This window comes from Phalacrocorax carbo, chromosome 5 (genome assembly GCF_963921805.1).
Source record: "Phalacrocorax carbo chromosome 5, bPhaCar2.1, whole genome shotgun sequence".
In the NCBI taxonomy this organism is placed as follows: Eukaryota; Metazoa; Chordata; class Aves; order Suliformes; family Phalacrocoracidae; genus Phalacrocorax; species Phalacrocorax carbo.
The window spans coordinates 3,071,213-3,096,138 of NC_087517.1; the positions used below are offsets into that span (position 1 = coordinate 3,071,213).

General features: G+C 40.6%; 2 protein-coding genes across 2 annotated transcripts in view; one reads left to right on the forward strand and one right to left on the reverse strand.

Annotated features, from left to right (window-relative positions):
• ORC4 (origin recognition complex subunit 4) overlaps nt 1-24,926 on the forward strand; it is a 445,415-nt gene that overhangs the window by 194,629 nt on the left and 225,860 nt on the right. The gene's annotated exons all lie outside the window — the stretch shown is intronic.
• The window catches only part of EPC2 (enhancer of polycomb homolog 2), a 49,729-nt gene continuing 28,230 nt past the window's right edge, over nt 3,428-24,926 (reverse strand). The window contains exons 4-14 of the mRNA XM_064450967.1: nt 24,530-24,736; nt 23,260-23,408; nt 22,858-22,990; nt 20,328-20,519; nt 19,947-20,036; nt 17,244-17,389; nt 16,800-17,143; nt 10,454-10,590; nt 8,410-8,569; nt 6,308-6,641; nt 3,428-4,710 (exon numbers count right to left, since the gene is read on the reverse strand). Coding sequence (XP_064307037.1) covers nt 4,638-4,710; nt 6,308-6,641; nt 8,410-8,569; nt 10,454-10,590; nt 16,800-17,143; nt 17,244-17,389; nt 19,947-20,036; nt 20,328-20,519; nt 22,858-22,990; nt 23,260-23,408; nt 24,530-24,736 — 1,965 coding nt within the window. The 3' untranslated portion in view covers nt 3,428-4,637. The remainder of the gene's footprint in view (nt 4,711-6,307; nt 6,642-8,409; nt 8,570-10,453; nt 10,591-16,799; nt 17,144-17,243; nt 17,390-19,946; nt 20,037-20,327; nt 20,520-22,857; nt 22,991-23,259; nt 23,409-24,529; nt 24,737-24,926) is intronic.

Sequence of the window (24,926 nt, forward strand, 5' to 3'; positions counted from 1 at the left end):
ACAGAGTCAGCAAAGATGCAAGATGCAAATACATTCCGTCAGTTAACAGGAGTCACTCACAGAATCACAGGATGTCCTGAGCTGGAAGGGACCCACAAGGACCATCAAGTCCAACTCCTGTCCCTGCACAGGACACCCCAAATTCACACCGTGTCTCTGAGGGCCTTGTCCAAGTGCTTCTGGAACATTGCCAGGCTGGTGCTGTGATGCCTCCCTGGGGAGCTTGTTCCAGGGCTCCACCACCCTCTGGGGGAAGGACCTTCTCCTAACATCCAACCTAAATAACATCCAACTAATATCCAGCTCCTCCTAGAAGGCTCTGTATGCACTGGCACGACAAGGCACCCAAGGCCAGCGCTTGCTGAGCTAGGTGCTTAAAAGGACAGGGTAACGTACGAGTAAGAACTGCAGCCTGCCTCAAACTCATTCTTAGCCAGCGGACTTCCTTAGCAAATAGAAATGAAATCAGCGTTACATTCTGTCTCTCTGAGGCGCATCTTTACTTAAATCTCTAGAAGGAGAATGTAAAGCATCGTAAAGAAAATTACCCAAATACACATGCTACTCTCACGCATTACTGCTGGCCTCCAAGAGGAATGCTGCCATAAAATGCGTTTAGGCACTCTGCAGATAGCTGGAAGGCTGCTTTACCGCTAGGTAGGCTAGAGCAACGCAGCAGCGTATCTGTACCAATCACCCACCGCGTGCCTTTCTCAGACATGAATGCTTGGCTCTGAACAGCTAACCCCACTGACACTGCCCGGGTCTGCTGTTACGCAGGAAACACTTCCCCTCCCTCTTACAGAGGGGGCTTTCCTTTTTCTTCTTTGCCAAGTAGCAGTTAACCATGAAGACGTGCTTTAATTTATGGCAGTTATTCTCCATTCTTCTGTCTGAATATTGCAAAGCCTAAAAGCAGAAGAAATAGGGAAGCGAGATCTGAAACCGTTTCCCTGAAGTCGAATCCGGGCTGTCTGTTGAGATGACAGTCCTGTATAACAAGTGTTTAGTTTGCTGTAGCCTTCAGAGCTTTCCTGTCTGGAAATGGGAATTTCTACCGGGACGCCCTATTCTCGAGGCCTGGGCAGTTGCTCCTGCAGAGAACTGGGGAGCGAGAGGAAGGCTGGCTACCTGTGAGCACGATGCCGAGGAGCCCACCTCAGGATAAATCGGTCGCCTCCTGGAGGGCTGCCTTGTCTGAGGGTTCTGCTTCCCAAGTCACAGTTATGGTAATATGGAAACAGGAAACAGTTCTGTCGTTCTCTGAAGAGGAAAACGGACTGTCAGGGAAGGAAAGGAGTCGCAAAGGCAGAGCCTCAGGGGAACCGCAAAGGGCTGCGGTAACCATCGTCTTGTTTGCAGGGGGCAAAACCCCGCACAAACAGCCTGCTGCGGAGGACTAAAGAAAAGGGTCAGCTCTGTAAATAGAACAGGATATCATTTAGATGTTGTTTGGGAAGGGAAGGAAAAGCCCTACAGCAGAACCAGAAACAAGATGCCTACAATTAAACATGTACCAAAACTCCAGTCGCTCTACAGATTAAAAAAATTAGATAAGCCTTATCAGAGAAAGAATCATAATTTTCTAGTATCTGACATTTAAGGGAAAACTCTGCACGTTACATTTGAAGCCAATATAAATTGCTGTAGATAAACTACATTCAGAAAGGCTTACCTGAACAACAATGCCTGACACATAATAAAAGGGAAATCACTCTTCAAAAAAAATCACACTGCAAGTATGTGTGGTGTTCAAGAAGGGGATTAAAGAAAACAGATGACTGTCATATCCTCCACACACACTTTCAACACAGCGCACAAGAGTGACTCAGTCATGGCTATTCCCTGCTGCGTACCAGGCTCAGGAGAAAGGAGACTTTCTAACAATACTTCCTTCCTTTTCTCTTTTTAATTGAAGATTTCTATGGACTACAGTATTATTTCCCACTCTTTTCTTGCACTTGAGGCACACAATTAATTGCTAGAAATTCTTAAGATGACTATTATAACTTTAAAGCTATGTCAACACTAATCCTTTAAAAAGAAACTCATTCACCGTACGGCATTCATTAAATCCTTTTTTTCTACCTCACGTTCTTCCAGAATCTTATTAAAAGTTAAAAAACCTTTAGCTGGAGCTTCTAAGTAATTGGGTAAGGATTAGACTATACCAAGTCATAGATGCACAGCGATCTTAGAGTCATTTTCAGTCCAATTTACCATGGAAGCGATCTACGTTTGTAGTGAGAAGAGTCTCTACTACAGCGCTCGTCATTTATGAAGTGTGCAACTCCCAGTCCATGGAATAAATGACTTCACGTTTTCATTAAACCTCAGAAGGGTTTTGGGGATATGTCAGAGAGGCGATGTTATTTTTTTGTATCAAGGGGAATAACTTCCTTTTTTCTCTTCCAGACTCAGTTTTGCAACAATTCTGCTTTCAAGAAAAAATTCATTCATCCATCAGGCTCCATAGTTATTCCTGGAAATGACCCCAGTTCTACAGAAAACCCGAGACATCGGTGAAAAGATCACGTACACGTAAAGAATGATTAATGGGGAAGCCACGACTCCAGTAAAGGCACGATGCGGCCGGAGCGATGAAGCAGCACGTATTTACACGGGTGCCCCCCCTTGTGCTGACACCCCCAACCCTGCCACCGCACCTTGCCTGACCAAGGCAGCGATGCGTCGTGGCTTCCTCTGACCTCACAGATACAATCTATCGTCATCTCTCCTTGTGGGCTTCATACTGAACAGAAAATAAAGCATCAGTCAAGCAGAAAACAGTTAACTTTAGACATGCGAGTTTCTGACGAGCTCTCAGTATTTAAAACTCTGCAACTGCCAGAACTTTCAACTTAGAGAACGTAAGCCACAACATGTTTAAACACAACTTAGATTAAAAATAACTCACTCGCTCTATATAAAAAAGCTAAGAGGAAAAGTAGGCGGACTGCATGACATCTAGGCAAATCTTATCTTGACTTTTTCGGGGTGTGAGGAGTGCTGGACTAGACAACACCCTGAGGTTCCTTCCGGCCTCAAGGTTTCTGTGATTTATAAGAAATACAGAAACATTATCCAAATTACAGGTGGAGAACCAAAACAGCAGAAAATTCAAATGCTCCTACCCGAAGTTCCTTTGGCAGAACAAGGAAGTGTCTCATCCTGATTTACTCCTAGGTCTCAGGCCCCAGCTACGGGGCCCATCCCGCCCCGGCCGCATACTGTAAGCCCAGGAAACAATCACATAAACCGACATCTTTTGGGAAAAAGTGCGTATGCTGGGGTCAAAATCATCGAAAGACTGCCAATATCCTCTAAAGTTTGCCCTTAAAGGTTGGACTAGATGATCTCTGAGGTCCCTTCCAACCTGTGGTTCCATTGCCTGCACATTGTGAAATAAACACATATGCAACATGGCCATGTTTTGATATGTATTTTTATTTCCCTGCAGTTTTCACTTATCAAGAACAAGTAACAGGGAAAGTTGTCTGAACTAGTGCATAAACAAACATTCTGAAACACCACTACACGTATCTAATTTACAAGAACCGTATAAAAAAAGTCACTAAAACACTACACTACGAAGGTGTCCAACGCTTACAGTCAGACTTTTTCCAACCCGTTACTTGCCTTGTAGCCACAGGAAAACTCTCCAAAATTGAAAAGACAATCTTGCCACAACCCTCCCTCCCCCCCACCACCTGGGATGGCTCGATAGCTAGACATCCAATAATTAATTATTGCAATGATATATAATGCAATACATACCTGGTAAAATATCCTTTATGTGGTGTGTTACAGTTTTAAAGCCGGTTAAAATATGCAGTCTTCAGATAAAATGTAATCAGTTGAAAATTTTCTCATATCTGCACAGTTTTAGATGTGCTAGATGCATAATTTTCCTAGTCAGGTTTTTTTTTTCCTGTGTAATTATTTTTTATAAACTGGTATTATAAATAGAAATATACATTCAAAATATATGGAAAAGTGAGTTACTACATTAAATTTGCATGTATCGATCCATCCCTTTCCCCTGCACAGTAATAGAAAATACTATTTTGCCTTGAACTTCATATTTGACAGTGAAATGCCACTAAAGTATTTACCAAAAAGTCCATCTAGTCAAATTGTGAAACAAAATGAACCAAGTGAAAACTTTACATTTCCTTTAGAAAAAAATTACAAGAATTTTGTTTCCTAACTATGAATCTTTAACTTTTTTTTTTAGACACAAAGTTGGATTTATTTGTACAAGATACAAAATGTAAACATGGCAAAATAAATAGTTAAAACAAGTGATGCAGGATCCCATTTCATGCTCATGATCCCATTAAAGAATTATTTTTTTAATCCATTCAGTTGCAAATTCAAGTGCAAAAGCATGATGATGAATATCTACTATTCAAGTAACAGAAATAATATTGATGATACAAATAAAACTATTTTACAAGGTAGTGATTTTCCCAATTTTTACAAAATTTACATTATATATCGACTTAATACACGATATAATGATAGTCCATTTAGGTCCATTTTAGTTCTCTGTGATCCACAGAGCGCTGTATTTTGCATTCAGTTGGAATATAAATGACTACACCACGAGCACGGGTCGAGACGCCGGTTTGAGGTTATGTCACTTCCATTGCTACTGTTGTCTCTGCTATGCCGTTCAAACCCAGTCGTTCTGGTTCATGGTTCTCTCTGCAAGAAAAGGAACAGTCAATAGTTACAGGCAGAGCAGGAGCGTTTCCTTACGCCGTTTCAGTAACGCCTTTCACGCGCTGTGTGCTTTTACGCAGCGGTTGCCTGGAGAAACCTTAACACATACACTAGAAACAGATTATTTAAAACTAAATGCCGGCGTTTAAGAACCGCTTTTACTCCACAGTCCCTTCTACAAATCACTGCATTTCACTGTAAATTACCAGCCTAAATTATGGCTAAGAGTTACCCAGGAGCCTCCTGAAGGAGCCAAGGCAAGAAATGGTGAGTATTCTTGTTACACTGAAATAATGAAGTGGTGGTGAACCCTTCAAGATGGTCAGGAAAAGAAGTCCTAACAAAACAATAAGCAAAGGCCTCTTGTAAAGAGACTTTTTCTTTCTTTTAATAGATTTAAATGGTGATGGAAAGCACTCATTAAGCATAATATGTTTGGGGGTTGGACTCGATGACCTTTAAAGGTCCCTTCCAACCCAAACCATCCTATGATTCTATTCACCACGACGACTCGGTACCAATAGCCAATCACTCTGTTAGTGAGCAAAGCATCGTTCTAACGCGATTTCCCCCCCTCCACCTCAATTCCGCTTCAGCTCTTGCACCAGAAATCTTAACTTTTGTTTCAAATTTATTATAATTCTCTCTAGAGAAGCCCGAGATCTCTTCAGCTAAGGTGGCACTTTCTAAGGCGTTTGCTGACATGACTTGTGACACCCCTCTGACTTGAGGGAAAAAAGAACCGCATGCGTTAATGATATAAAGGTATGCTTTAAGGCAGGACTGCTAATTCAGAAATACTTTTTCCACAATCAATGCAGTGGCCAAACAATACCTGCAATTTGAGATGGCAAAAAGCTCTTTTTAACCTCTCCAGAAGCATCACAAAATAATTAGTAAGGCACATTTACTACTATCCAATTTTTACTTTTCTAATTCATAAACAAATGTGATTTATTTTTTAAGCTTTATACAATCCAGCAGAGATTTAAACCAGAGCCCAAATATTGTCATTTTCAGAAAACTTAGCCAACTGCAAGCTCCTGCTGCTTCTGCGAAACATCTTCTAATTGTCCTGAAATAACAGTGTTGCTTTTCAGTGAGAATAAATACCTGCCTGTATACACCAGATAGGCTGGCACCTATCTGGTTTTATTTTACATAAATATGTAACGCATGTACCTATATATATATAACAGGTATGTGCCCGCCTCATCTCATGACATGAATACACTAAGTTACGGAGAGAACATGTGGAGAGTTTGATAGAACCTGCCCGAAAGCGCCGCATAAGAAGGGACAAATGAAAATGGTTAAAGCTAAGCCATTTTAAACACACCAGAAGTTTACCAAAATTACCGGTGCCTAAACCCAGTGCAATTATTTGGGGGTTAATCTGCAAAAAAATCAGGCCTCGTGGTTTGGCACGGCCACGCCGAAGACACCAGCAGCTGCATGTTTTCCAAGGTTGAAGCTATAGTGAGAAGTCTCTTATTAGAGACGGAAACAACTCAATTTAGCAGTTTACGGCAGCACTCACAGCACAAACTCAAAACCGCTCCAGCCTGCTCGCGCTTACCTTGCTATACTGCTGATGGCACTGCTAGGAGTTACCTTTGGCACTCTGTCCATACTGGCAGCAACTGTGGCGAGTTTTAAGGCTGTTGGCGATGGTGCTGAAGTCCTTGTATTGATATGCACATTGACTGGAGAAACAACACTGACATTGTTGAGGTGCACTGCATTCGTCAGGCAAGAATTGTTCATGGGAAGCGTTTGAGGGCTGCTTGTGCACAATGCTGGAATTAAGTGGTTTGTGGTGGTGTGGCCAACTGTCCTTACAAGCTGTACAGTTGAAATCCCTGGGCTGGATGATAAAGCCATGTTGGTGGAGTACAAAGTTCTAGAGGTTCCTGTTACAAAAACAAATGTTGTTAATTAAAAATATGCCACTCCTTAGATTCAAAGCCATAGATTAACCTCAAGGGTAATGCTTTAAGTATGTGTGTCACTGGAATTGTGCAAAAATCTCCTTTTTAATGATTCACAAAAATGTGAAATGTTAGAAATATTTCTAGTTAACATTAGAAATACTTATTTTTTTTTTTCTTCCCATTTACAAGAACATCAGAAAGTGAAAGAAGGTACTACAGTACCTACAAAGAATTTAAACATTTCCCAACCTCGTACGCCTCCAGTTTCGGTGCCTTAAAGGGGCAACATTCCCCATAAAAGTAAATTGAACGGGAAACACCTTAGCCAGGCAACCTCAGAGAGCGACATGACGCCAAATTCTGATGCTTTGCATCACCTCCTCAGCTCGTATCTTGTTCTGCTGGCAACATAAAGAGGTTCTGGGGACTGGTCTCCCTCAGGGCAGCAAAACTAGGGGTCTAAGACTAGGTAAAGGAGAAAACTACTTTCAGGTTACGCTGCAGTGCTCCATTTGCACTCCTGAGTCATGAGAAACCTCAGGTTTCACAGTGTATGTTCAAACCAGAGGGTCTCGGATTTCATCGCGGTACCCTAGCTATTCACTGGTCTGATTCTGATCACAGGGGAACTAGATACTTTATCCCCTAGATTCTGATTTTGGCGGGGGGGGGGGGGTGGGGTGGGGTGGGGTAAGAAAATCTGCTTTCAGCTAACATTTCCTAATTTACAGATCTTCTTATCCTACACAGGAATAGTTCTGTTACATCTTTGCCACTTCCAGCTTTGGAACTTTAACAGAAGTCTAGTTTTTATGCTAATATTTGCAACGGTTTTCATCAGTTGTAAAGCCGTGTACCATGTATTGGCACGGCACCTTACCACATGCCTCATCTTACAGCCCTCAGAACATTTCCCTCTCTGGTAAGACCTTAGAGAATTATACTTAGGTGTCTCTTTCTTTCCTGGAACTGTTCCAGTATATTGATTTTATTCAGTTGCGGGTTTTTTTCCTCCCCTCCATTCATTTCATATTATCATTAATGCAGCCTGGCAGAAGGTCTATAAAACTAATCACACCATTAGCTGTTAAAACAACAAATTAGTCTAAAAGCCTTTTATCTGTTATAGCAAACGCCAAACAACATTTGTGTCTTGGGCAACGTGGCTACTGCACCAGCCCTGCCTTCCAGCAGCGGGGCCAGAGGAGGGGCAGGGGGAGGTAGCGAATGCCCAAGTCTACGCCTTCGCCCGAATTCGGGAGGAATCCCACACGCAGCAAAATCTGAAGCTTACAGTAATGCCAAAAGAACTGCTAGAAGTAGTTGATGAGTTTGTTTTGTCTGAATACGCAAGTGAAAGAATGACCAAATGATGTAGCAACTTTTCTATTGCCTTCTCAAAGTACTTCACGTTTTAAGCAAGTGATTTTTTTTGATTACACATTCACACTGTTTTTAAAATGCTGTCACTTTCTAATCTGTTATGATCAAAAGCATAAAAGATAAAAGCCTACAAAAGAAAACAGAAAAAATGCCCTTCACAACGTAAAAAAGCATTTGGTAGTTTTATGATCATACTAACCTGCACGTCATTGCCTAAAAGTATTTTAAAGAACAATATTTAAAACTATCACAATTAATATATTTGACTTTTTTTTTTTTAATTAAACAGTATTTTAGAAATCAGAAATAAGATCAGTTGCCATTCTCAGCTCACATTAGACCAGGAGTTTTAAGAAATCATCACCTGAAGGCTGGACAACACCATTAATATTGTTGTGGCTGGTGTTTTGCTCCTTCGTTACCTCACTGCGACTCGGGGCAGGTGCACTAACCACTGCAGACGCAGCAAAGTGGGCGCTGGCTGAATCGAGTGTTTTTGACATACAGTCAGAGGTGCTGGAGCCCTGTGGGAATTAAAAGAAAGATTTCTTCTTTATAATTACCCAAGAACAAAATGAAATGCCACGTTAGGATTGCTGTAACGCACAATTACCAGCAAATAAATAAATGAATACATCTTCTAAATGTGATCTAATGCACAGTAACATTAAATATTTCCATATCACAAGTCCAATGAAGAGTTGAAAATTAGTGTCCAAATGAGCATTGAGTAAGTCCTGCCCCATTCAGCCAATGGCAAACGTGGTTCTTGGCAAAACGGATCCCTTTCACGATGTGCTGCTTAGCCCAGAGAAGGCAAGGCTCCAGGGAGACCTTACAACGGCCTTCCAGTATGCCTTTACGTTCCTGGGGCCTGCAGGAAAGATGGGGAGGGACCCTCTATCAGGGAGTATAGCAATAGGACGAGGGATAACAGTTTTAAACTGAGAGAGGGTAGATTTAAATTAGATATTAGGAAGAAATTCTTCACTGTGAGGGTGGTGAGGCCCTGGAACAGGTTGCCCAGAGAAGCTGTGGGCGCCCCATCCCTGGCAGTGTTCAAGGCCAGGTTCGACGGGGCTCTGAGCAGCCTGAGCTTGTGGAAGGTGTCCCTGCCCATGGCAGGGGGTGGGTCTAGATGGTCTTCAAGGTCTCTCCCAACCCAAACTATTCTGTGATTTTATGCGTTTGAGAAGTTTCCTCTAAGAAGAGGACTATGCCTTGAACTTGCTTCTCTCTTCTGTCTCCAGGCAGCAAGTACACTGCAACTGCAAGTCTAAATAACTTTCAGTATTTATGGTACGTTCATCCTCACGAAGTAATTTGTACCACGGCACAAGTGCCCTCCGTGTTCTGGAAGTACACATCTTCTGTTAGTCCAGTTTCTCTGAAAGACTGGTAAGTACTGGAAAGATACCCCGAAATGGCTGAATGTATCATTCTGCAATTTCAATTTCTATTAATTAAGAGAATTACTTTCCATAGATATTCAGAATGTCTTAAAAAATCAAAAGTCCATTCCTTTAGTTTAAATATTCTGGTATTGTGTCTTTACACTTGCAAAAAATGCAATCAGTTACCGTCACCACAGAACCCCTCGTTAATCAAAGCAGAAAACACCGAGGGGCAGGGACAAACAGCACTGGCAATCAGATACAATATGCTCAAAGTAAAATAAGTTTTCCTAGTAACAGACAAAAGCAACAGCTTTTATATTTTCCTGGTAAGAAACTAACAGAAAATTAAGCTTGACAGAAAAACAGATCATCTTCCCTTGCAAGGCGTTACAGAGGAAAAATGTGATTCTTTTAGAGAGAAGTAGCAACACTGGGGATAGGGAGGGGGAAGGAATCAAATTAAGTGTGCAAAACTACCCATTTCCTCTCAGAAGCTACCAATTTTAATACTCACTGAACATCTGTTCATAACAGAATACATTACCTCATAAAGGAGTTTTAATAAGGAAATCTCTGTGGAGCACAAAGGAGGATAAAACCCAGTGCGAACAGTGAGACTTGACAGAGCACTGGTGATTTCTACAATGACTGAGTCTGTGGACGCTGCTAAGACGTGAAAATATGAAGTCTCTTACTCAACTTTTAAAATGCAGCTATGATATGTAGTGTTAAAAAAAGAACACAACAGGTTTTGATGTTGAAACCTGAAATATTACCCCATTCCAGATAGAAAAATGGAAGCCAGCTATCTGTACTGGCTACAGCACAAGTTGCCCTCCGGGCACTACACAGCAAACTGGAAAAGCATCTTGACCAAAACCCATCCTACATTCGATTGAAAATTTAACGTATTTACTGAGGTGTTGTATTATGTTGTAAGACAGGTGAAAAAAAAATCACTGTAAGCAAAACGGAAGACATCAGCATCTGACAACATTTTGGGTGCGTTACCTGTGCTTTTGGATGTGTCTGTTGCGAGGAATGCTGAGATTGCTGTTTCTGCTGAAGCTGAGCAAGTTGTTGCCTCTGCATTTGAACTAACTGCTGTTGATGTGTCTGAAATTGTTCCTCCGTGATACCCCCTGTTACTACAGAAAAGAAAGGGGAGCTAGCGTTAAATAGGCCCGCACAAACACATGCATCTGAAATGCAAGAGTGCATCCGTGCTGGATAACAAGTGGTTGAAGACAACATACATTGTGTTAGACGCTTGCAAAGAGCTTTATGGAAAGGAGAGGTCAAGCTAATTTGTTTGTTGTGTTCTTTGAGCATTGAATCCATTTATAACAAAAGGATTCACAGCTTTCACTGCTTTTAAGCAGTTTCTATCTTTGGTGGTTTTCTCTCCAGTAGTTTTAAGCAAACACTTAAGGAAACTCCTTTCCTGGTTTTCAGAAAACAAGCACATCCTAAAAATCATAGCTGAGGAAGAAGTTTGCTGGCTGAGCTGGGTGTCTTCTCTCCCAGCAACCGCTGTCAGTCCGTTCCTACACAACCTTCCTTCCTACAGTCCCTTCTTATTGTCCTCCTCTCCGATGTCAGAACGGACCCTGTAAAGGAAGCGTACGCCTGCTGTTCGAGAACGCCTACTTCTACAGCACAACCAGAATTCAAATATTTAAATGATTTGTATATAGTGCTATGCCAATTCTCACTTAAAAGGACTATAAACTAATATACAATGACAAAGATAATCTCCAGGTCTAGAGCTTAGTAAATGTTTGCAAATATCACAATGCACTGTTTATTTAGCAAATGCAGTTTGACCTCCCTGTTTCACACCTTCCCCCCCCCCGAAGGAAATGCCTGAGTTTCACCTGGACAGGATTTTCTCCACCAATTAGTATTTGTTTTTTATTGAAATAGAGTAAGAGTTTAAGGTTGATGTAATATGTTTGTTTATTGATGAGAACCAGATTAATGCAAACCCAGTAGCATCATATGCTCAACAAGTGAAGCGAATGGTGAAGTCAGGAAAGCTGTTCTCAATATTCCCCCCCCCAAAAAAATGCACACTTGACAATACTGTCTGGCATTTCGTGTTAAAACCTGAGGTTTGTGCAGTTGATGCTAACGTGAGACCCAAGTTCTCCCAGGAGGAATTTTAAAAAATTCGCTTCTCAGATTCCCATTAACGACATTTCAGCAGTTTACTCTGAACTGTATTTTTCAGAGACTGAAGCTGTCATTCATCTCAAACCCCTGCACTCTGCAGCAACATCATCACATCAAGAGACACTGAGCTAACACTAAAATATGAAGTGACTCATCTTCCAGGGTCTGGCTTTTTCATTTACTAGTTGCGATACTCGCCATTGTCCTGAAATTCCATTCTGAATGAACACCAAAATTAAGAGCGTGACTGTTTAGAAATCAGTACTGAAACAACTTCTCCATTGCTACATTATCAAAACGGCTTCAACCACATCAGGAGGGCACTTAAAATCCAATGACTTACGCAGTTACTCCTATTAGATTCTAGGCATTTTATTATCATTTCCAACACACTCTAAAAGTAAAATTTATTTTGTATTTAGCTGTACTTTGTCCATCTCGAAGATTCTTACTTATTACTACAAGCACTTAAAGTTCAGTCAGCTAAACCTGTCAAGTTCCCTCACAACAGTCTCCCAAAACGTGTTGTTTTAGTAAACGCAAGAGCCGAGAACACCATTATGGAACAGTACATGTATATGTATTTCTATTTTTAAGTTCTGAGGTAACAAATTCCAGAACATGACTTTTGTTTTGGTTTTTTTTTAAAAAATGTTTTAGAACAAGCTTATACGGCACAATGAAATACCTAAATTCCATTTAGCTATTAGCTATTATCTGTCTGCAGCACAGGGGTATTCATCTAGACTGAAAGCTGCTTCCTTCCCTGGACTGTAAAGACATAATATAAAAAGTAGTGTCTATACCAGAGGACCATCTAATTTAGCCGACATATCAATTCCATGTCTTCAGTCTCCCTCCTCGGTGTGACAGAGACCATGAAGTCATGAAACACTCCATTACAAGGTACGGGGAAGATTGCTGCAGCAATATAAAAATCCCTTACTCTGCCTTTACATGTTTTAACTCCACTCAGTTCACTACCTATCGCCAGACATTTATTCAGTGGTCAGACTGAGCTCAGCTGTTCGCCTTGTTATAAGCCAGATGTTCATTAGTGCATTTAATCTCATTTTCTTCTGCCAAATCAAACAACTGAAGGGTCCTAGAGATAAAAAATAGCAAACCTCTACAATGTCCCAAGGTAACCTTTAAGGTCACAGTTAATGCAAGTGTTCCAGACTTGTTATAAAACATTCTAGAATTCTGCCTTCCCCTGCTGAATATCAGAATATGGAAATACTACAAGAGACTGGGTAAAAAGTCAGTGTGATATTAAGTCTTCCAGGCTCCTCTCCTCCTTGACAGCTTTGGTTTGGATTATTATGTCACTTCTCTTAGGATTTGAAAGCTTTAATCAACAATCATCTTTCCGGCTGCCCCAAAAGTGGTATTTCATTAATCTAATTACTTCTACAGGGTATTTAATTCTGGGGAAGAAGAAAAAAAAAAAACAAAACCCACAAACCACACAACAACCCCAAAACAAAACCCAAACCAATCTCTAAAAGGTAAAAGCTTATTCCATAAAAACTCTTCATCTGAAAATGCCATCCTGCGCACTTGCGCTCTGCAGCTAGGGACGCGGTAACCAAACAGGTAACTATTTGAGTGGGTCACTGGAACTTGCAGCTGAAGCGAACTGGAAGCCAAACCCAACACGCTGACTGTACTGCAAATTGCTGAAGCTTCTGCCTAAAGCCTACTTCATACTTCAGTCCCCCAAAGTCCCCAAAAAAGTCCAGGAGTGCAGCAAGCAGGTTAGGTATTGCTTAGCTGCCATAGGTAGTACCATCTACAAATTCCTGGTAACTTCCTTCCTCCACCATCTCTCCTGACGATCAGTTGTATCCCTAGCTCATCGGCTGGTCTCATTTTAGAATAAACAGAGAATTCTTCTGGAGACGTCTCTGGCAAAGAGAGCAGCTTACATTTCCAGACACAGTGTGTAAGGCTACAAAAAGTTTACACGGCTGATCAAAGGGATCAGACTGTTGCAGTGACCTTGTCTCTTAAAGTTCCTCAAATTCAACTTTCCTGTTTGCAGTTCTGATAACATGAGCAAGAAAATAATTTAGCTTGAAACAGTGGTTCTTTATTCATGCACTGGTTAGGCACTTTAAAAATGTGTGACCAGTCTTTTCTTGAAAGTAAGTCTGTCTTTCTGTACAATGCCTAGCATTTGAGGAAATACCGCAGTAAGAGTTCCTTTATTAATACAAGTTCATAATATAACACAGAGGTAATTTTAAATATTCTTCTGCACCAAAAACCAGAGCAAGCAAATCCAAGTCTTCTCTAAACTGAAAGAGAAACCCCCAGAATAATCAGTTTAACTACCGTCATTGTTTCCTCTAGAGGTAGCTTTACGCTTACCAGTAAGGGTGCTATAAAATCAACCGATTTCAACAATCGTCTCCCAAGCAGAGTTACTTTAGTAAATGCGGTGATAGTGCATGCGCTCGTTTATTGCGCAGCCAGACTTTGACCGGCCCTTCCAAAATTCACTCACTATTTGCTAAGGAGAGAAACCTAACCGCACTGCGTCTCGCTGGCTCAGCTATTTGGTGAAGAACTCTGTTGCACCTGATCCTTTACCAAAATTACGGGATCTGTTTTGTAATTTAAACCTGGGAAGAAAAAGGTCTTCTGTAACCATAAATTTCCCCGCATAATGTACTTCAACTACTGACTGATCTCTATTCTTATCGAAATCTGTTCTTCGGATAATTTCTAAGATTATATAACAGAAATTAACTATTATTCATCTACAAAGTGGCCTGGATCCTTCAGATTTGGATTTATGCCTTTTAACTATTTCTCTATAGTCTCTCCCATCATTAAAATATGTATTTCTCTACCCTTTCTTTTAGTTCTCTCTCCCTAACAGTACAGATGCTGAAGTACATGAGTGCTCCTCCATAAGCGTATATCGATCTGTCATTAATATGCTATGTAGCATCAACAATTCAGGTGTTTTATTCTTGTTGATGGTATTACCCGAATCAGGAAGGGCTGACATTTTTGTCTTACGCACACACAGCTCCCTACCAAAACACAGACCTCCCTTTCCCTGAATATACCGCTTAAACGCTGTTCTCATTTTTGTTTTCTTATTATGGGCCATCTTTCCTCGAGCTATTGGCGTTCTCTTCCACTGCTGCAATCTTCATTTATGCTAAAGCCAGGTATGGAGATTTCACTGTTCTCTTCAACCTTTTTCCTTCACTCATTTCCCTATAAACGAGTAAAATCAGATGTATCGACTTCCATCCCAGAATAGTCCCCAAGTTTTTTAGGTAGGTTCCACTCTCGAGGGGGAGGAGGAAGACTCCCCATGGCAGAATTGAAAGCCTCACAGTTTTACATCTAGCTAATCCTTAAATAATTGATTGATATTTATATTATCATGAAAAATTCTATAGGACAAATAATCAACCTAACCTGCATCTTTTCAAGCAACTTTCCTTACCTTGGTGCCATCATACTTCGCTCACACAAACAGAAATCTTGCAGTATAACTTGCTCTTGTCACTTAAGAGCTACCAGCAAATTCTTCGTTGCTCCTTACAGCTTATGGTCTCTCTCTCACATGCTTAACTGACAGACGGCATTCCTGTTTTCTGCATTTGCTTGAACAAGACATCTCTTGATGCTTATCAATAATCCCATCACACAAAACTGCCCCTTTCTGCTACAGGTGCAACTCTGCAGCCCATCACGCTTCTTACAAAGGAAAAGAAAGATACAAAATATGACCATAACACATTATGTCCGTTCTCCTCACACAGCAGAAAAATATTCTTGTGCAAATCTTTTCATGAGAGAGAGAAAAGAAAGGTTGCAGTGACTATACCGAAACGTTATCAAAGTAAATATTCTGTGCTTATGTCAGTAACTGATGTCACTTAACAAGCTAACGCTCAGTCTTTTAAAACCCTAACAGAGAAAACTGCTTTTGTCTTCCAGAAATTCAATTTCTACACGTGAATTCTGAAGTTATGCTACTGAAGATTAAACACCCAATCCCACAACTGACTTTGTATGGATGTGGAATAGTCCGTCTCTTTTAAAGCGAATTACGGAACTGAGAATCAGCCTCCTGTATTACCCAATTATCCTGTTTCACAACATCTCATTCCGTACATAGACGATAGAGTACGAAAATACTCAGATGCTTGCTGATGCTTGGTAATAGATCCCTTTTGGCACATCTCCAGTTGTTCAGCTTTTTAAACAATCATACATCCTTTCACAATTAGAAGGAAGTGACAATGTGAAAACCTGAGCAATTACAACTCCAAGTACAGGAAGCAAGTGATGTAAGAGACTGCTAATGTAAGCTTAAAGCAATTTTTCTTTTGGTGGCTTTTATTCCGACTGTAGTGCTTCCGTTGCATGTATTTTGTGTTCTTGTGAAGATACTGGAAGAATTTTTTGTTTTTTAAATGAAAACTGTTTACATGTGAAGGGCTGTCCTGCTCATCCGGAGCTGTCGGGTCATAAAGCTGCACGGTAAGACATGGCTGCGTTGGCTATGAGAGTTAGAGATGACATTTAAGGGAAAAGGCAATCTCCTATCACATTTAAATCAATGGCCGATGATATTCTAACAAAAATCAACAGAGAAGGTGCATCACTGGATGCTTCCAGCATCTAAGTTTTTACTATGACAGATATCAACAGAAAGTGCCGTTTTCAGACTTTTTCCTGCCTCCTCAGTACGCTTACTAACTTACCAGTGGTTTTCCAAAATGTTTTGGTGAGATTTAAAAAGAAAAACTCCGAACAACAAAAAAAGACACTCCCCCACTCCAAGAAACCAACTGCTTTACTTTTGTATTTATGAAGAGCATTCTTCTCTCCTTAAACAAGGTCAGACCAATTAAAGACTTTGAGACTCAATCACGCCTAAGCAATTCTTAAATACGAGCAGAATCCCGCCTTTGGATAACGCCTTCAGTCCAGCACTTTATCAGGATTCTGTCGAAACCGAAATAACAGCAGGAGGAAGAGGACTATTTGTAGAAAAATTCTGTGTATTTTAAGAAATGTAAAATAATTAGCTTGTCTCTTTGATTTAGGTACGTGTCACTGCTGAAGGTGTTATCAGTCCAGTCACAAGTTAAGACCACTGGAATTCAATATTCTAAGTTCCAGAAGAATTCAAATCCTTGCCTACCTGATATGCCATTCTTGCTGGTGTTCAATAAAGCTACAGACGCTGCAGAAACTCTTTTGTTATTCACAGTCTGCCCTGGTTTCCATGAGGTACATTCTTCGCTATCGCTGTCCTGTAGATTTTGTAGCCTTGGCTGAAAACACTGCAGTCGACATGATCTGATATTGCTTAGTATTTCAGGAAGGGACAGTCTGTTTTCACAACGTTTACTGGAAGCATTGGTCCGTGAAAAATTAGAAGAAAAGTCTAAAGTCTGGGAAGAGCTTGAAAAACTGTTCAGCATTTCCGGGTCAATCTGTCTCAAGACAGGATCATGTTCTGTGGATATTCGGTCCATTATAACCCTGATTGAAGAGGATGAACAAAAGACATTAGTTTAACTATCTCCTTCCCATATTTTTATCCTTTGAAGGGGAATGAAGAGCAAAACTAACGCAACTGTACCTTCCGCCCCTGCCAATTCGTCGTCTTGCAAATCCGATACACCTTCTTGGAATTGTAAGGGTTGTAAGGCAATGCCTGAACCTCAGTTTGTCCAATTCTGCCAATTCTGAGTTTTCATATGAAGGATTAGTTTGGTCCAAACGAGGCTGTGAAAAAAAAAGAAAAGGCAATTTTGCACTCATTTAGAGAGGATACTTTGATTAGGTTACTGCTAAGTGATTATCATGCACCGGCTACAGTATCGAAAATGTGGAAAATGCCCACAGAACTATCGCTTGATTAACACGCTCAGATCGTAAAAGAACTTGGAAGATTTTTTTTTAAAAAGGACACATGACTTCATGAAGCAGAAAATCCTCTTTCCTTGATTAGTCATAAAATCAGCCACCACAACCAAAATACAGAAGAAGCCAGAATTAATTCATTCTACCCAGCAGCACATAGAGCTGTCCCACTCAGTCACAGCTCCACTTGGCCCAATACCTCCTGTTGATATGGGCTCTTTTGGTGATTCATCACAAGATATAAGACACAGGGAGCAATTCTTTCCTTGTTACAGCCTCTGAGCTTCAGGCTCTTAGAAGCCAAAGGACTTCCTGGAGGCAAGGCTGCACCCTGACTGTGTTTTCTAATCAGCTGAGGGCCTATCCTCCTCAAGAATTTGTCTAATCCTGCTAGCAAGGGTCAGTCACGTAAAAGCTTTTGCCTGTAAAAATGGGTTTATGAAAAATAATTGATAGAAATACTTCAAAACTATGTGCACAACTCCAGTGCTAAGCATCACGCTATGAAGAATACTTGTAGTACTTATTGTGACAAAGGAAGTACCAAGGAGGCCTGTTCATTTATCAAAGATGCCGCTGAATCTCCAGCTGTACAAAGCAAAGCAACAACAACTCCCAATGCAGACAGCTTGCAACCTAAGTGTGTAGTAATTTCGAAACAGGACCCTAAATTTACAGTTTAGTTTTACTCATGAAACACATACTGCCAAGGGTAACAGATGCTGATCTGAACGGCCTTTGTTCCCATACACAGCATTCAATTACCACACCTTGACAGTGTATTTCCATATCAGCTTACCTTAGGGCATTTTTATTACTCCATGAATATCTTCGTTATTATTATGAACTCAAAACTGCATAATCTTTACAAGCAGAAATGCTGTGTGCTGTCTGAAACGTCTTACCTGACAGGTTAATAAATATTCATTAAAATCATCCATTTTTGTGATCAAGTTAAACCACAGCAGCAGCGCTGTAGTTTCAATCAATTTGTGTAAAGAGTTAACCAAAACTCAAACTGCTTCAGTAGTTAAGAAAAAAAACAACACCCTAAACAAAACAGAACAAAAAATCCACCAAACAACAACAAACCAAAAACTTAAACGCTAACACTGAGGCTGTTAAATAACCTGCTTCTAAACAACCATAGAAAAGTAACAGAAAATAATGAAAATACAAGTCTTCAGCCATCTCAGCTTCTTTTGGCAAAGGACTTAACTCACAGGCTAAGGGAAAAAAAAAGTAGGATAAATTCTAAGCAAGAGAGCAGCTAACCCTCCAGAGATAAGCAGCAGAGGTGATGAGATTAGCAATCAACAGGTGAAAAAAACTCACCCAAACTGCAAGAACAAGTTAAAAAGCCTCACAAAAAATGGGTGGTAAAGAGACAAGTATATGTGAAGTAACCCATTAATAAATCTCTAAAAGGAGAACAGTGGTTAAAAATAATGACAGGTTCTTGGAAAGATCGAGCTGTCTGTGGTGTTCTGAGATGACTCCGACCCAGCAGGATGCTGCAAAGCAGGCGCAGGAGCAGGTGCCAGCACACATCTGACCTCTGCAAAGAGCTTTCAGTACAAAACTTGTGGGAGAGCCCCATGCTGTAATTTGAGTGTTCAGGGCGATGTTTAGGCTTCTGAAACAGCCCACCTAGTGCCTAAATGACTCCTCTATAAGCAGGTTTAAAGGCTACACAATTATTTTGTCATGTAACTTAACTCTTCCCATGGGAAGCAAGGAAAGAAAAACCAGACCTGTGGTAGTGTTGGGCTGCCTTTCTTAGGCCTCTGCAGCCTAAAGGTCCCCATCTATAAGCACATGCTTGGTAAAAGAATTTCACTGTCAGTGGTTCTGAGATGATGACAGGACATCTATGATTAGTCTCTGTCCCCTGCACATTCTTGCAATCGCAACCTGACATTTTCCAATGTACCTACGGTTTGCACTGATTTCAGAAGAAAATTTTCACTTATCTCGATGAAAAAAAATCTTCAACAGATTAAACCCCTCTGCTTCAGCAGCAGGCTCTACTCACTGCCCCAGCAGGATCTCTCAAGCAGGTCTGAGAACTGGGACAACTAGTACCTAACTCTAATGAGCTCTGCGAGCTGGGAAGAAAGGACATGCTAAGAAAACTGAGGGGGACAAAAAAAATCTCAGTCTTCTTAAGAGCGGCTAAATTGGCCTGCAGGCAACACATTCTGTTACCTTCGGGTAACCACAGAGGAACAGTACAATGAGAATAGTTCTCAAAGATGGAAAATGATTGTCTTTGGATTCAGCAAGACAAAGTGATGGAAGTGGTGAAAGTGGCAACAGAAGAACAGTTACATTAGCACTGTGCTAATCTAAATTTACAAAAAAGCCCCACCAATGTCACAAAAAACACCACACCAAATCCAACAGCAAATAGTCTTACAGCATAATACTGGCATCCTGCTCTTCTCCTGAAAGCACAAGGTCCATCAGGATCATTTTCTTCTTCTGCTTCTGATACTGGTGAGGGTACCTAGACCAGAAAGCAAAGTAATTCTTCCAACTGCCATGCTTATGTAATAGAATTTTAGTTACTATACAAGTTTATATTTATATAGCATAAACTGCCACATTTATATATTAGATGCAAGCCTCTCTGAAGCACAGCTTAGAAGAAAACAAACACATAGTTTATGAAAGTATCTTTTATATATATCCACTACCCAACAGAGTTGTTATTCTCTGTTTTAAGCTAGACTAGCCAGATTACAGGCAACTGGAATTTCCACCTCCTGTACGCTGAGATTCCGTAACATATTATTACCTGCGGGAACTCATCTTCATCTGAACTGTGGAAGTCATACTGTTTAATGTCACTCTTGTTGATAACAGGCAAGGGCTCAGCAGAAGGCTGTTGAGGAGTTACTACACACTCTATTTTAGGTTTCTTTAGATACTTCTTCTTTTGACGTACAACGTCGGACACCTCCTCCTTTAGAGATGAATGATGAGGATGCTGTTTGAGAAAAAACAAAACAAAAAAAAATTTAAAAAGTAATTAACCTTTCCGATCCTCATGCATTAAAGACAAGGCTGCTTATCTTCCAAAGCCTCCCAAGATGCAGCATCTGCAGACTATTTCAGACACACAATGCAGTATTTGTTCAAATCATTAAAAAAAAAATTTAAAAAAACCCCAAAGTTTTACCTCTTACCATCTTTACAGGTATTTATTAATAAAACAAAGTGAAAGCTTTCAAGCCGTATGACTACCGAAGATGTTTCCTGCTTTGCAGTACACTCAGTATATTGTAATTGGAAATCTTACTCCAGCTGTTCTCTGAAATTTCAGTTTTCTATGGCAAGCACTTTCAATTTTCTGAACTGCTCAGATACATTCAAAAGAAACAATCTAATTTGTTTCATGTTTCTCAGTTTGTATTTTTGAAGAGATGTACTGTTATTCAGCAAAATCTTAAACAGCAAAACTAACATAAACCCTCTGTAGTAAGAAACCCCATCAATATGAAACGGTTCACTTGAACTAAAACGCTTTTAAACTTCCAAGCTGTTAAATTAAAAGGAAGATGACTTCACTTGCAAAATTCTCAATTATAAGTAAAAGCCACTGCAGTTTTGAGGAAGTGTTTAAATCTACCCCAAATTAGCAGTTATCAATAACCATCTGACTGAAACTAGCTCCAGTAATGGAGCTCAGCTCCATAACTGGGGACGAGAAAGACAAGGCATAGCAGAATTCCTGCACCAGAAGGCAGCGAGGGGTTTGTGTTGCCTTCAGCCACCACGAGGTGTCGCGGGTGCTAAATACAAACTTCAAAAGGTCTTCAACTCTCCAGCCTTACATCCAAGCATTTTATAACAACTAGTATTTCAGGTTATTTCCTCAAAAACATGTCTTACTTCAAAGTTGGGTGCATTAACCCGAGATGAATACATCTGCCAGTACTGCTGCTCGCAGGGTAAGCTGGTTTTGACTACACTACTGTCTTTCGTTTAATTCTATTGGAACCGCACATTGCCTGAACCAACGACTAAAGTCATGGTTCACTGGGACCCTCCTGAAAAAAAGGTTTTTAATTCTCTTCCGCACAGATATAAAGACTGTCCTCAGAGGAAGATCGCAATGAGCGTACAACACGTTACAATCTGATTCGGTACTGGAACTGAACAGTGACAGAAGGCAGAGAGCCCCCTTTGATGTGGTGCGGTTTTTTGTTTTGTTTTGGGTTTTTATTTGAGTGGAATAAGTTTGTTCATGATACAAGAAAAAAAGAGAACTGCTTGAGTTTAGCATGTCTAGCTATGGATTATTCTTATATTACTACTTCTCCAGATGTTACTAACAAGGTCTTTTATAAAAACAGAACTAGATCCAGTGGGTTTCTGTACAGATTAAAAAAAACTAAAGGAAGACACTGTCAAGTAGCGTTAAGTTCAGTATTCCAAAACTCTGCTATTTTTAGAAAGACAAATTAACTAGTGTGTGACACACAGCAAATCAGGTCTTACATCCTTCTGCGCTATCTCAGAGCAGCCTTCCATCCCTTTGCAGAAACTGCAGGTTCCCAAAGTTAGCCACTCCTTCCACCTCCCTATGTTTGTTACTTACCTAATACTGAGGGCCAAGCAGTGGCAGATATAAAAATGCCTACTCAGGATTACTGAGAAGTGAACAGGCCTCAGTAATAACAGACTACTACCAATTCCAGTAAGTGTTTGTGGTTGTGTGTGTTTTGTTTGTTTGTTTTTTAATTAGTTGCTTGCAACTTTTTCCAGCTGTCAAGATGATGTTAACAATTGCATTCTTGTGCCTGGAAATATTACTAATCAAAGATCACTTAAACAGTTCAGAAGAGTTTCTAGAAGCCTTTGGCATTCCAGCTGTAATTCAGTAAAATCCTGTGTTTTCAGGACTATCTTTGCGCTGAGGGCTAGTCAGTACTCATGGACAACACCATGAGAAAAAATTCAGTGCTCCAGTCTCCCTTTGAAGGGAGAAGGAAAACTAATTCACTGTCCTTTGCAATCTCAGAGGTCCTGGTGTCCACTTAACTCATTCACATTTGCATCACCTTATAGTGAAAGGTACAGAACTGAGAAGGAAATTGAAGACTACTACAATGCTACTGTTTAAAGAAACAAGCAGCGATGCCAGCCAATCATTTTTAAACTCTGGTGGGAAAGACAAAAAACATTAAACTAGAAGGAAGCATGGTCTCCTACCTTCAAGTATGGCAGCCTCCTACTCAGTTTTCCAGTGCAAACATCTCCAGGGTGTATCCAAAAGAACGATGAAACCGATAAGAAGAGACTCGCAGCAGAAGGCGGCTTACCTTAACTTTACATTCTTGAACTTTGTGATGATTTCCATTATGAAGAGTGGATGGAGTTGTGCTCATCTCTTTCTCAGGTCTATTAAGCTTCACTTCATTGAGGATTTCACCTCCATAATCACCCAAATGGTACCTAAAAAAAAACCACACACAAACAAAAAATATAATAACACATCTCCACTGGGAAACGCCTGAAAGACAAAACAAAAAAACTAAGAGTCTGTATAAACCCCTTCTATTTCAGCTTCTCAGGTTTACGGTGCTACATAAGTCTTCAGCCACACACGAGTGCAGAAAACTGGCATCCATACAGAAATCAATTACAGGAGGTGTTTTCAAACCTATTTGATAAAAATTAAAACCTTGGTGTCATAGATACCTTCTTATAATTTGCCATTTTACCTTTTCTCAACAACTTCTAATGTTAAATGCAATAGCTCGCGTTTTGTTTTCTCTCTTCTCTTAATCATCTCCAGAATTGTTATGGCTCTGCTAAACTCTCTTCGTAATTTCAACATCTTCTCGTAAGATGCTTCATCGTTCTTTCGATTCTATTGAAAGATTAAACAAATTTAAGTCAAAAGCAGAACCTGCGAGGCATAAATAGCACAGAGAGTTACATAATGCTGCTGCAAGTGAGAATCCTACATGTATGCTAAGAAGAAACTTTTCCTAAAGCATAACCTAGTTGGTAGACAAAGCCACAAAAACTAAGCAAAAGCCAACTCTTAAGATTAAGCTGAAAGAGATCTTTCTGGCCACTTCTCCCCATACTTTCCCTGCTCAGATTCCATATCAAACCAGCAAAAGTTTGTCAGAAAAAGGAATTACAGAATCCCAGAGTAGGCGGGAGTTGGAAGGGACCTCTGGAGATCATCCCGTCCCATCCCCTGCTTGAGCAGGCACACCCAGAGCAGGGGGCACAGGACCGCATCCAGGCGGGGTGTGAATGTCTCCAGGGAAGGGAAGGGACTCTACAGCCTCTCTGGGCAGCCTGTGCCACTGCTCCATCACCCTCAAAGTGAAGAAATTTTTCCTCATGTTTATGTGGAACTTCCCGTGTTCCAACCTGCACCCATTGCCCCTTGGCCTGTCACTGGGCACCACTGAAAAGAGCCCAGTCCCATCATCCTGACATCCACCCTTCAGATATTTATAAGCATTGATGAGATTGTTTTAGGTACCAAATCTTGAATTCATCACTTTTCCCACCTTGATTCCACATGCAATAAGGCTGCGTACATATGCGTGCAACACTGATGTAAGATGCCGAGTAACTATAGGTTTTCTAGTTCAAAAATCAATCCACGCCACAATCACAAAACCTGAGCTATTTACTCCACGGCAAATGGAAGATCATTTTCCCTTCTTTCACAGAAGGGGAAGTTTGCAACCTAGCCAGTCCCACAGCTGCTTGTTTGTGTGTCAATACATATACATTGCCCTTTGAGTTTCAGCTTCCTAAAAAGTGGGCAGACTGTAAATTCTCTAAAGAGACCTGATGGATTACACATTGACCACATCGTTCAGCAGGTCTGAGATTTAGCTGTCCCTAATGACAATGAGATCAAGTAACTGTGGATACCATAGGACAGATCCTGGAGAAATGATCAAAATTATTCCTATCACTGCAGTATTTAAAACGCCAAATTTAAGAAGTCTGAAGAGTTACCTTTCTTGTCTGCATCTTCTCAGTTCTCCTCCGGAAGGCAACGTAAGGGTCATTGTTGGTGGAGCCATCCCTCTTTTCCTGTTTGATTTGGGGGATGAGAGATGGTCCTCTGCAATTCTTACGCTTTCTTACCCAGTAGTCATATACAGCCTTAATAAGGTAGTCGTCCTCATTTAGCAGCAGTTTCGCTTCCTGAAGTGTTACAAGCTAAGAGAGAAAATTCAAGAGGTGCAGTTGAGATGGTGGGGGGGCACAGGGAGGAAGTCACCACACATTCCCACCTCTTGTGCACTTCCTAAATGAACTTGACATTTTTCTAGAACAAGAGTGTAAAGGGAGGAAAAAATACTGACCTAAACTGAAGTGCTTCAGGCATGAGCTGGTCTTCCTAAGTTAA